This window comes from Castor canadensis, chromosome 9 (genome assembly GCF_047511655.1).
Source record: "Castor canadensis chromosome 9, mCasCan1.hap1v2, whole genome shotgun sequence".
Taxonomy (NCBI): Eukaryota; Metazoa; Chordata; class Mammalia; order Rodentia; family Castoridae; genus Castor; species Castor canadensis.
Genome location: NC_133394.1, coordinates 116,065,215 through 116,079,319, shown reverse-complemented (window position 1 = coordinate 116,079,319; position 14,105 = coordinate 116,065,215). Strand labels below are relative to the sequence as shown.

Genomic DNA, 14,105 nt, shown 5'->3' with positions numbered 1-14,105 from the left:
AATTTAAGAGGCTAATGCATTTCAAAGAAATGATTCTGTTTTAGGGTACACAATGTTTAAAGATGTAATTTGGTGACGTCAACAGCCAAAAAGGGGTAAGACAGAGCTGCTAAAGGAGCAGAGTTATTTTCCTATGTTATTGACATCAATGTGACAAAAACTCAAGTTAGAATGTTATAACTTTGGGATGGCAAATGTACTCCACATGTTATTCACAAAGAGAGTATCAACTGAACACAAAAGACAAGAGTGATGCCAAAAATGAGGAAAAAAGATTTATACATCATATAGAAAATAAATAGCAAAATGACAGAAGTTCCCACTTACCAGTAATCACTTTAATTATAAATCAATTAAATTAATTCCCCAATCAAAAGACAGAGATTATGACAATGGAAGAAAAAAAAAAAACATGATCCAACTATATGCTATCAATGAGCAACTCAAGTTAGATCCAAAGACACAAATAGATAGAAAGTGAAAGAAAAGAAAATATGTTTCATCCAAATAGTAACCATAGAGAATAGAATGGCTAGCCTAATGTAAGACAAAATATATTTTAAATCAAAAAAGTTTAGTCAAGAAAGTGAAGGACATTATATGTTAATAAAAGGTTCAATATGACAGAAAAGAACCCCAGTTATAGGCATGCATACACGTAATGACAGACCATTCAAATACACGAAGCAAACACTGACAGAATTGAAAAGAGAAATAAATACCTCTGCAATAACAGTGGGCGACTTCAATACCCACTCTCAAGAATGAAGATATTGGAACTGAAGGGGGAAGGAGGGGGAAGAAGGGAGAAGGTGGGGGCGGGGCAGGGGAGAGAAATGACCCAAACAATGTATGCACATTTGAATAAATGAATAATAAATAAATAAATAAACCAAAAAAAAGAAGAATGAAGATATTGAGTGACAGAAGATAATTAACGGACTAAAGAAACTATATAATCTATAACTTGACATAAACCACAGAGAACTGGAAACATAGGTCCATAGTAAAGCTTGTGCATGAATAATCACAACAGTATTATTTGCAATAGCCAAAAAGATGGAAGCAACTCCAATATAAGATCTGCATCCAAGGCATCCAGTGGAATAGTAATCAGCACTAAAAAAGAACAAAGTCTCAATGCATACTGCACATGGATGCACCCTGAAAACATTACACTAAGTGAAAGAAGCCAGATACATATAGTCTACAGTGCCCCTTATTCTTTTATGTAAGGTATGTTCAAATCCATACAGACAGATGGAAGAAAGGTTAGTTTAGGTCAGGAACTTCAGGGAAGGGGAAATAGTGAGCAATGGATATGGCATTTCTTTGTGCGACAATAAAAACGTTCTGAAATGCTTAGTGTTAATCATTGCCTAACTCTGAATAAGGTAAAAACTGCTGAACTGTACAGACACACTGAAAGGGTAAGTTTTACAGTATGTGAATTGTATTTCAAAAAAGCAATTATTTTAAAAATTAAATGGAACTTATTTTTAAAAACTGCAATAGAAGATTTAGAAGCTGTATATCAAAGGTATGGTAAGAGAACAGAATACTTGACACTTTCAGCACATCAACCCTCTTTCTTGTCACTCCAGTACTTGATAGACGTAGGCTGTTTTAGTGTGAACTCTATTAGGTGTAACCCAAAATCTCTTAGCTGGCCAGAGTTTTTCCCTTAAAGTTCAGCATATGTTTAAATACTTATAAAATGTATAAGGAAAAAAGGAAAATTAAAACCCAGATACAGACAGAAACTTACAAAAATCCTTTACTGAAACACAACATTAAAGTTTATTGTGAGCTTTTTCCTTTTCCTCCTTACACTTGGATTTCAAAATGCAATTCATGAAACTCCAGAAGTAACAGAGATCACATAAAGCTGATTTTACATTCAGAAAGCCCAGCTGTGCCACACAGTGCATTCTGGTCAAAACTTTATAAACTTTGTTTTCTCTGCCTTGGCACAATAGTAAGGACAACAGGAGGCAATGACTATTTCCTGGTACCTTTGGTTAGGAGATTACTCTTCGGTTTCCAACCCAAGAAACCTAGGTTGGACAGAATAATCATCGTATTTTGGGACTAAATTCCCCTTAAATAGCTCTTCAGATGCCAGGAATTTTAAATATGTTAATTGGGGAATAAGGGAGAGAGAATTTTTAAAAACAGAATGTATGTTAGATGTTACTAAAAAAATAAAACAAACATGATAATAAATTATACTTTAAAATTGATTACATAAAAAGAAAGTGGCAAAAGTATGACCAGACACCACTAACAAAAGTGATGAAGCATGTATTAAACTTATTAAACGACTTCCTTTACTTATTTATTCATTCGAGTAGTTTTTTTATGGAGTACTGGATATATGGCAGAAAAAAAAATCCAGACTATTCTTTCTATACTTCAAGATTGTGTAGTGATGTTCTGACTACTGCAAAGACAGCAATAAAATGAGGAAATATGAAATACTGAAAGAACACTTATGTAGAAGTCCTGAGATCTGAGACTCAATTTCATGTCTACCAATTACTAAGCAAACAATATTGGATATGCCAACTCAATCTTACACCATGAAAAATGACATAGGATATCATTTATCCTGAATCTCATCAGCTAATTACAAGGATCACAAAGAAAATATTCAATCATGCCTTGAAAACTTGTCACAAACTCTGTAATCCCAAGCTGGCAATATTCCTGAAATGTAGGAAATATTATCAAATCCCTGGCAATAAATAGTTTTTAGTGACAGTGACGGCATACTGAGGGTCTACCTGGGCCAACAGGTAACCAACACTGTCAAAGCACATTAACAACACAGAATGGCACATATGCCAAGGTTTCATTCTTTCTTTAATCATTGTAACTTCACCTGGATTTCCTCTACATGTCAAATTATGCTCATATTCTCAAGCAATGTTCCAGCCATAGGAAGAGAAAATGAGTCAAACAGATTTCTATCACACTTCCAACCTGAGAAACAACTGCCATGTGTTTCTTTACTCCTCAGGGTATGTGTTTGTCAACTTTATTTGAATCTTAACAAATGGCAGAACTTTCAAACTATAGACAAATCCATCTAGTAAGAGAAAATAACAGTTGCTATAATTGTAACCACATTAACTGGACTGTTTTTATTTAAATTGCTTCTGGTGGAAAACACTGTCCTTAAGAATAATGAAGTGAGGGGGCGGAGTGGGTGGTAAGGGAGGGGGTGGGGGCAGGGGGGAGAAATGAACCAAGCCTTGTATGCACATATGAATAATAAAAGAAAAAAAAATTTGTATAATGCAAGAGATCAAAAAAAAAAAGATATTTGCCAAAGCTATTTTCATTATGTCTAACTATTTAATAAAATTAATATACCAGGTCAATAAATAAATATTGTAAACTTTAAAAAAAAAAAAAGAATAATGAAGTGCTTAAGACATGAGCAAAATATAAAACCACAAAATTAAACTCATGAGGAAAATGAATTGAACTTGGCATTCTTCTGGTTGACAGTATTACTGTCAGGTAATGAACACATTTCCCTATGAATCACTGGTGACCACGAAGCATAAGAAACAGCTAATGCATGGAGGTGCTCTGCAGAACCATGGAATCCACATAGTCTGTCTTTTTTGAGCTGGAGAAATAGAATAATCCTGCTTTTCCTCAAACACTGGGAAGCACATGCCGTGATAGCTTAAACTCAACTTAATCGTTCCCTTCCTGACTCAGAATAAAAATAAATACTCTGCCCCTGTATCCACAATGTGATATCCTTTGTGGGTTTTCATGAATGAGAGGAAAGAAAGTGATCGTGGATGGATGGTTTTCGTATAATTTCCAATTACATAACCTTCTTTTAGAGAATAAGAGAGAAAGCAACAGCAGGAAAAGGTATCATTATTTTTTTTTAATCAGCTCTGATTGGACCAGAGCTGAAACTTGTTGGCACATTGCATATCAAGCCACCCTCACCAAGCCTTCTGGAAGTTAAGTAACTCTACAAAAGCTCTCAGTGCTGTGTGGAGTAGTCCAGTGAATGACATCTGACACCAGTCTCACTGGCCTTATGTTGGCACCCTCTGTCTTTCCTCTTTTGCCCACCCCAGCTCCTTTTTTCTGGAATAACTAACAGATCCCTCCATTTGTCCTTACTTGCAACTTTTCTCAGGGTGCAATTGTCAGTCACAAGCATGTAAAATAAACTTCACAGCTAAAAAAAAGAAGAAAGCAAGGTACAAGACTACATGGGCACCTCAAGAGCAAATGGGGTTGGGGGCTGGTACTCATACCTATAATCCCAGCTCCTTGGGAAACTGAGATGGGGAAGATTGCAGTTTGAGGTCAGCCCTAGCAAACAGTTCATGAGACCCCAGTGCAACCAATACATGGGTGTATTGGCACATGCCTATCATCTCAATCTACATAGAAGGCTGAGATCAGGAGGATCACAGTTGCAGGCATAAAATAGGAGGATCACAGTCCATGCTGGCCTGGGCAAAAAGAAATACTCTGTCTCCAAAATAACCAGAGCAAAGAGGACTGGAGAAGTGGCTTAAGTGGTAGAGCATCTGCCTAGTAAGCATGACGCCCTGAGTTCAAACTCCACTAACACACACACACACACACACACACACACACACACACACAAAGATTAATGAGGGAATATATCCAATTAAATCTCTTGGCATTCTGAAATAGAATGGGGAGCTTTCCAGCAATGAACCAACACAAAATTAATTACTTAACTCACCAACTTAATCATCTTAAACACGTAACTTCAAAACAGAAGCACAAACTTTCATATTGGTCCAGACAGCATAAATTTGAAGTCTCAAAAATGCTGGATAACATTATACACTTTCATTTCTGACTCAGCCTGTGCGGCCAGTTGAACTGCCAGCATTTCATGTGTAAGAATAGGCACTTGGCTAAGATCCCCAGATGAATGGCACGCTGCCTGTGTGACCAAGTAAGTCACTGTGAATTCAGAGCATCAGTTGTCACTGCAGGAGGCACAGGCATCAAAGTACACTTACACCTTCAGACTTACTTGTATTCCTGTGACCCTGCTCCCCAGAGAGGGAAGCATCGGTAGTCCTGGCTGGAATGGGTTCGTTAGGAGATGCGGTGGGTGCCGCAGTGCTCTTGTTATAAGCTGGATTTATAAGAATAATATCAGGAATTTCAACTTCACCATCGGTGACCAAAAGTTCACTGCCATTTGATTTAAAGTAGGCTTGTTTCAATGTTCCTGAAAAGTGAGCAAGAGGAGAGAGAAATTTTTAAACATTGCTAGAAGTATTTATTCTAAAAAAAGAAAAAAATATGAATCGAATGCTAAAGCAAGGTGATAGCCACCAAAACTACCTCTTTCTTTTTTTTTTCCAAATTGTGCCTATTTATTTATTTATTTATTTTTCATTTTTCTTTTATTATTCATATGTGCATACAAGGCTTGGTTCATTTCTCCCCCCTGCCCCCACCCCCCTCCCTTACCACCCACTCCGCCCCCTCCCTCTCCTCCCCCCTCAATACCCAGCAGAAACCATTTTGCCCTTATTTCTAATTTTGCAAAACTACCTCTTTCATGGGGACAGTTGGAGGTCTCTCTTTACCACGAGTCACAGTCTTGTGAGGAAACTGGTTTTCTCGAGAACTTCTGGCTTAAAGACTGTCTCCCCTGTAGGTTTGTTGGTACCCAAAGAATTTAAGGCAATTCTACCTTACCTGAGACTCACCCCAAATAAAAATGTGAATCCTTCCCAGTTTCTCAGTTTCTCAATTTCACCATTATTGTATGTTCCTGGGACCCAGGACACATGCTCCACCTTGCTCTACACTCTATACTAAATCTGCCACCAACAGACACAATGACACCTGGTTGGCTTCAGTCCTATTTCCCCATTGTTTTTGCTAAATTTCAGCAAACTATGCACAGTGTATAAGTGGTAATAATAATTAGCCTCAGATATTTACAAAGACTTCTATCATAGAAACCAAACAATTCAAAACTCTAATTACAGCACAAAACAAAAAAGAGAACATAAATTACTTGTGTATTTGACCAGAAGTTATAAAGCACAATTTTATGAAATAAGAAATAGACTTTAAACTAAGATTGCCAATTGGTCACCTTCTCAAGATCCATGAAGTCACAAAATAAAGAGCCAAACCTAAGACTATTGAGAATTCCTTAGCTTTGTCTTTAGGTAGGAACTTGTGAAAACAATGAAAGTGATCTCAGGTACTTTTAACTCAGCCAAAATAGACAGCTGACTGCTTCCAGAAGATAGTCTGTAGCTGAGCACATCACGGAAGATAAATGAATGTGCTATTGATCCATCCGCAGAAATACCCAAGGGAGATTTTTTTTTTTTTTTGTCTAAAAACACTTACAGTTAACATTCCGATTGGCTCTCAGTTTTCTAAATAGTTCCATGAACCATTAAAAACAAAAGAAATATAAATAAAATGTTTAATATCAGTCTATGGAAAAAATATCTCTCCATGTGCCTGACACTTGAAAAACATTAACTAGAAATCAAAATAGAAAAGCAGCTGTTTTCTTGCTAACTAAGGTCAACAGCTTCATCTGACAAAGGATTCTAAATAAAAGGCTATAAAACAAAAACCAAATCTGACCATGATGCAGGTAACATGCTCTTCAAACTGTTGGATTAGGAGTGAATGCCAAATGTAACAGGGGCCTTGGAGGATCATTTGTTTTTGATTTTCAAATGACTTGGAATTTATCCCAGATCAAAACTAAATGTATGTGATCAGCTTGATTACTAAATAAAATATATTTCATTTGTGTAAAAGATTTACTAATCAATTACACATAATTTCACTTTCACCTGTTTGTTAGTTGTTCTCTTTTATTTCTGTGTGAAGAGATTCCTCACAAAATGGGATCTTTCTGCTAATGCGGCTGTAATGAGCACATGAAGTGGGTTGACTTATGGGAAACCTAACAGTCAGTCAGCATCCAGCTCAGGCAGCAGGCTTTTGAGCAATACCAGTCAGGGCCTGGGGCTGGAGATGTGGCTCAGAGGTAGAGCACTTGCCCAGCACACAGGAGAGCCTGGGTGCCATCCTACCACTGCAAAAAAGAAAAAAAAAGTGCCAATTCCAATTCCTCAGGATTATACCCCTGAGTAGTTTTCTTAAAATGAATTCCTTATATGAAGTATTTCAACATTCTTACATTTCTGTTCATAATGATTAGCCTTATTAATAACCTTGCCTTTATCATTTTTTGTTGTTTGTTTGTCATGAGGGTGTCGTGAGACAGGGTCTTGGTCTGTAGCCCAGGCTGACTGGATGGAGATCCTCCTGCCTCAGGCTTCTGAGTATAGCACTACCACCATGCCCAGTTTGCCTCTGTCTTTGTAATGACCACATAGTGAAAGTGTACTAATCTGTTCACCCGAAGAAGTCTTTTGAGCACTGACTTTTTATGACTGACTTCTGATAACAATTATAGAAAGAAGGCTGCCTCCTTGATCTAAAACACTATGTATGAAGGCAATTTTATAGAACAGAGAGAAAGAAAATATATGAGAGAGAAGAAGAAGAAGAGGAGGAGGAGGAGAAGAAAAAAAGAAGGAGAAGAAGAAGAAGAAGAAGAAGAAGAAGAAGAAGAAGAAGAAGAAGAAGAAGAAGAAGAAGAGGAGGAGGAGGAGGAGGAGGAGGAGGAGGAGGAGGAGGAGGAGGAGGAGGAGGAGGAGGAGGAGGAGGAGGAGGAGGAGGAGGAGGAGGAGAAACCAAAAAACATGTGTTTGAACTCACTGGAAAATTTGTTTTCAAACATCTCTAGGAACTCACCATCTCCCAACACAGCAGCCATCTAGTATGCATGTTTTAAAAAAGATGCACTTATAACACTCTTCCAATGTCATCCTTTTGAACGGTTTTTTTTTTTTTTTTTTTTGATATGGGGTTTGAACTCTGGGTCTCATGCTTGTTAGGCAGGTGCTCTATCACTTGAGCCATGGCCCCACTCTTTTTTTGTTTTGCCTGGAGCTAGCCTCAGACTGTGACCCTACTATCTGTTGTTTCCCACACAGCTAGGACCACAGGCATGCACTGTCATGCCTGGCTCATTGGCTGAGATGGGCGTCTCTCGAACTTTTTTTTAATTTTTATTTTTTTTATTCATATGTGCATACAATGTTTGGGTCATTTCTCCCCCCCTCCCCCCTGCCGCCTCCCTTACCCCCCTAACCCCTCGCTACCAGGCAGAAACTATTTTGCCCTTATCTCTGATTTTTTTAAGAGAGTGTATAAGCAATAATAGGACCAAGGGGTTTTGCTAGTTGAGATAAGGATATCTATACAGGGAGTTTACTAGCATTGATTTCCTGTACATATGTGTTACCTTCTAAATTAATTCTTCTCGAACTAACCTTTTCTCTAGTTCCTGGTCCCCTTCTCCTATTGGCCTCAGTTGCTTTAAAGTATCTGCATTAGTTTCTCTGCATTGAGGGCAGCAAATGCTATCTAGTTTTTTGGGTGTCTTAGCTGGCCTCAAGCTGCAGTTTGCCTCCTGAGTGCTGGGATTACAGGTGCGAGCTACCATGTGCCTACCTACATTTCTATTTTTATGGTGCTTTGGTTAGCAGTACAGGTTCTCCAGCCTGAGCGTATGGGTTTAAATCCCATCTCTACTACTAACTAGCCACAAAACCTTGGGCAAAGTTCAACCGCTATGTAATAAAGAAAATAAAAGTACTTTCCCTAAGGGACTGACTATTGAGATCAAATTAGTCAATACCCATATAAACACTTGGAACAGTTCTTGAAACTAGTAATTTCTCAGTAGCTACATAGTCATTACTACATAGTAATAGTAATGATATTAAAATATTGTCTTCCCTAGGGGTATCAAAATACTTTTCAATGAACACCAATCTCCTTTTACTATAAGTGTATCCCAGATTTGTGTAGGACTCAATTTTACTAGCTTAGCTGTTTAGCCAGAGGGAAGGTCGGTGTTCTGGACCTTTGTCTCATGAAACTGAAGAATGAACTTCATGAACAATGAGAACCAGTAAAGCAAGAGAGTTTGTTGAGAGAGAAAAGTAGCAAAAAGTAGAACTTCCAGAGCTGTGAGGGGTCCCAAGAGAGGATGCCAGAAAAGTGACATGGTATGAGGTTTTTATCTTTTTTCTCCAGAGTATTGCTCAATCTCTATGCTAATTAGGTGAGCAGAAAGCAGCCTCCAGGTTGGCTGTGCCTGCAATGCTCTTATTGGTTATGCCTAGTCTTCATAGTGACCTCATTCTGGTCAGTCCTGCTTTTTCTTCTTTCCACGCTTCAAGGTCATAATGGAGGTTTCCAGGGGACCATCTGTCTTATCAATACTGTTTACTTTTAGCTAAAGACCCAGACTACTTGCTCACCAGCATCACAAAGTAACTAATTTTCAAAATTGAATCACTTAACCCACTTTTGGAGTAAGAGAACTGTGGCTCATTCATGCTAAATTATCAGTAGAAGGTCAATTATATCAAGGTTGTGCAGTTCAAATGTGTTTTAGAGCTCTAACAAAGACAATTTAATGATGTTTAAGAAATTGTCTATGGTTCTAGTGATAATAGCCAAACTTTCCTCAGCCTCTATAATGAAGATTGAGCACTGTATAGGCAGAATAATACCTCTTAGAAATGTCCATGTCCTAATTCATAGAGTCTGCGAATATTATTTCACCTGACTTACATGGCAAAAAAAAAAAAGACTTTGAAGATGTAATTAGATGTAATTAAATTAAGACTCTCAGGATTGGGAAATTATCCTAGATTATTCAGGTAAGTCAAATGTATCATAATAAGATCCTTATAAGCAAGAAACAGAGGTAAGAGATATGTGTCAGAGTCAGGAAATGTGAGAAAGACTCAATGAGATGTTGCTTGTTTTGAAGATGGAAGAAGCGAACAAATTTGGGAAATGTCTAGAAGCTAGAAAAAGCAAGGAACTGGATTATGCCCTAGAGCCCTGAGTAGGCACAGTGAAACCTAGTTAGAACTTCTGGAATAGTGAGACCTATTTAGGACTTCTGATCTTCATAACTCTAAGATAATGAAGTTGTGTTTTAGCTACCAAGTTTGTGGTAATTTGTTTCAGCAGCTATGGGAATCTAATTCAAACTTCTAAATACCTTCACTATAGGCTTCACCAGAGTTAACCTCCCAATAATCCTACGAAATAGGTAACATAGTTAACCACTCCTCATGGAGTTTTAGACAGAAGGCAACTGAAGTTTACAAGGGTTAATTAACTTGCCCAAGAATTGAGGTAGGACATGATACATAGACATACACAAACACTACTCCCTCTGGTAAAGTATTCATGTTTAAAAAAATCAACCATTACACTCTTGCAAAGTAAGAGTGTGATTTTAAAAATAATTCCTTATCCTTGTATTGTTAGCCATGTTCAACACATTTACTTTGCAATTTTTATGTGCAAGGAACTTCATACTTACTCTGCTGAAAATACAAAACTTAGTGAAAGGTCCTTACCAACAAGATGTTTGTAGGCATGTAATCTGAAAAATACAAACCCCAAGGAGCACTTTGAGAATGATATGCGTAGGACAATCTGGTGACAAAAAGTAGAGAAGCAGTCATCATTCCATTTAAGAAAGTCAGGAAAACTGACTTTCTTAGGGGAGGGCAGTCTTGGTAATCTTCCAAGAGAATTGCAAATTTTCTAGGTTTGAGCAAAGTATTTGTGGGGAAAGAGTGGGGTGGTACTAGGGAATAGAGCACAAGCAAAAGACTTAGAAAAACCTATCTATAAGTAATTGAACATGGCTAGCACAAAGGGCAACCAGAAGGAGAAAAGGCTAGAGAGGTGGTGGAAGCCAGATGTAAAGGGTAGTTTGTGGTAAAGCTTTGGAATTGACTTTGCCACCTTTAAGAACATTGGAAGGATCTTAAGTAGGGTGGATCACTGGGACCATGAGGTGATGCTGAAAAGCAGTCAAGTCCAGAGGAGGTTAGAAGACTGTTGCAATAATCCAAGTAAAAAAGACTTGGCCCTTGCCCCAGGCAGAAGCAATAAGGGCAGAGAGAGCATTTGGGAGAGAGTGTTCAGTGGCAAAAATTGTAAAGACATAAGGATCAAGGGGCCCTTCAGGATTTCTGGTTTGAATGACCTGGAAAAAGAAGGTTCTCTCATCTGGGATAAGTGTGCTGTTCATCGGGTATTTTGATTCTTCCTTATTCTACTAGGACACCTGCTGGGGTTTCACTCTATGGTGTCTTGGGTGGGTCCTTGCAATAAGTTCAAGCAAAACTAACAAGTGTCAATTTCTAGGCAGAGGCATTTTGCTGCTGATTCAGGAGCCTCTAGAGCTCAAGATGGAGGCTAGTCCATCAATTTAGTCCCTGAGGGACCTGGATGAGCACAGTCCCCTGCCATCTGGCAAAGTCCACGTGGCACATGTGAGAAATTACCCTTTGTTATTTTAAAACCACTAGAATTTGGGGAGTTTTCTGTTGTTATTGTTAGAGTGTAGCCAATCCTGACTGACACAATAGGGAATAAAAACTAAATTTGTAGGAGCTTATTTTTGTTATTGTTATGCAGACACTGAGTTAAAATGCCTGTGAAACATTCAAGGGAAAAAAAAAAAACCCTAAATCTGGAGCAGTCTAAAGCTTTCCTCCTGGATGCCTTCCCAGACTATCTCACAACACTGCTCCAGGAGCACACACAACTTACCCTGCAGCACAGGACTCAAGTGGAATTGTCTGTCTTATGCAGGTCTGTGTCTCAAGCACCAGCAGAGTGCCTAGCACTAGGGAAAGCTTCAATAATTACTTAGTGAATGTACAAATGATGAATGATGTGATGGGAATGGATGACATTCAGAAGAAAGGTATGGGTGTACTGTGAGAAAAGAGCTTAGACATTCAGTGGATAGACAGAGAAAGACGCGCTTAAAGAAGCGGAATGAACATAGATTAAAGGCAGAGGAGCCTCCTTTTAATGTCTTCTTCAAACACATCTGGTTTCAAATGCAGCATATTAAATAAAAGACTTTGATGAGAACTATTCAGTATGAAAATGAGAGAAAGAGGAGGTCTCAGGTTACTGGGAGGTGAGGATGACTGAAGCCTAGGAACCTCCCAAGGGCTTGCTGGAATGCAGTTCAGCAGATCTGGAGTGGACTTGAAACTTTGGGTTCTACATGTCCCAAAGTCTACCAGATTGAGGCAACCCAGCAAAGGGAAATAACCCGCCATGGGACTCTCTTCTCTTAACCAACCTGATATTCTCATGCTAGACTTTTTTCACTACTCCCCCAGCACCACACTGAGTCATCTCTAGAGCAATAAATGTCCTCTAAGTTGTAAATACCCTGGCCATCAAAAATATTTTTGCAAGACCGTGTCCAAAGGGGGCCTCTGAACAATGGAGACTGGTTAGAAAAAAAAAAAAAAAGTCTGTTCCCAATTTGACCTATTTGGCAAAGTCCTCTACTTAAGACCTTACGAATATTTGTCACATCTCATACATACAATTAAAGACCTGGAAATTAGCATAAGCACATGTATAGAATACTCATGTTATTTGGTAAAGGCTATGTTAATTAAACCTGCCAGCCATCTTAGCCCCTCCCTAAGGACTGCCCAGATTTTTTCCTCCTTACAATTTATAAATTGGTCTTAAACAAAGAGATTAGTGCTTCTGTGCCACCCGGCAAGAGCCCACACACTTCCCTTGCAGTGCTTTCTCTTATTCTTTCTTTCCTTTTCTTTCAGTAAAGTTTTGCTACTATTTTGCAATTTGTGTCTTTGCCCAATTCTCTGTTCAGGTGACACAAGAACTTGAGATCTTCTGAACTAGGGTCTTCGTAGACCACTTAGCCAGGTAACCAAAAGCTGTTGATGCTGCTGGTTCACGGACTGCATTCTGCATTTAAACTTCCATTTCAAGACACAGGTCGTGTCTAACTTCAAACCTGAGGATGTTAAGAGAGTACACGTTCATGTTTAAGACCCCATGGTGATGTAACTGCTCCAGAAAGTTGAAGTTATCAAAAGAATTGGAAGATTTAAATAAGTAACAAGGAGTCAGGTGATGAAAGCTCATAAAAGAATCCTATATTCTTTGGTGTCAGTAAATAAGGACCAGGCAGCTGTTCCACTTTAAAATGATATTCAAAATAAATATTACAAGTTAAGAAGTTAAGATTCTTATAATTCCAAATTCTTATAAAAGCCACAAGCTCCTAAGACATTTACTAAGGGTAAAACCATATTTAAGTTCAATGGTCTTTAGCAAATCTAGCATTTTAGGAGAAGAAAGTCACTTTTGAAGGAAATAGTTCTCTTGGTTTAAGGAAAATGGACTGTTTACCAGAATTTCTATACTCTCCATACAACTGAATTTTTTTCTTTTTTATATCAAAATAAAAAATTAACAAGCCACTCATAGATCTTTCATACTATTAAGAAAACTAGAAAAGTAACCTTAGGTCATTCTTCACAAGCTCATAGCTAAAACAAAGAAAATTTATTTTATTGTATATAAATTCCACATTTTCTTAATTCATTCATCAGTTGTCGGGCATCTTGGGTGTTTCCATTACTTTGATATTGTAAATAGTGCTCCAATAAACATTGGTGTGCAGGTGCCTCTTTTGTAAACTCACTGACACAATGGAATTTTATTCAGTCACAAAGAAGAATGAAATTTTGTCATTTGCAACTAAATGGATGGAACAAGATATCATCATCTTAAATGAAGTTAGCCAGGCTCAGAGCCAAAGGCTGTGTGTTTTCTCTCATGTGTGCAATATAGACCCAATACAAATATAAACAATATTATGAAAAATAGATAACACTAAAAGAGAGGGAGGGTAAAAGAAGGTGAATACTGCTGATGTACTTCAGATACAAGATTGGATATAGAATTTTTAAATCTGCTTAAATCACCATAAGAAGGGGACCAAAGTAGAAAGGGGAAAAATACAGGAACCAATTTGGGTTATAATATACATGGAAATGTTACAATGAAATTTCTTTAAACAAGTAAAAATGTCTTTTTTTCAAAAATGGAGAACAGGAAAGTAAAACAAGTCCTGT

The 14,105-nt window shown here is 37.9% G+C and overlaps 1 protein-coding gene across 2 annotated transcripts in view; it reads right to left on the bottom strand.

Annotated features, from left to right (window-relative positions):
- Corin (corin, serine peptidase) overlaps positions 1-14,105 on the bottom strand; it is a 251,062-nt gene that overhangs the window by 197,803 nt on the left and 39,154 nt on the right. For both annotated transcript variants that reach the window (XM_074042313.1, XM_020158428.2), the window contains one exon: positions 5,057-5,257. Coding sequence is in view for 1 of the 2 variants with exons in the window: in XM_020158428.2 (XP_020014017.1) it covers positions 5,057-5,257 (201 nt within the window). In the remaining variant the exon portion in view is untranslated. The remainder of the gene's footprint in view (positions 1-5,056; positions 5,258-14,105) is intronic.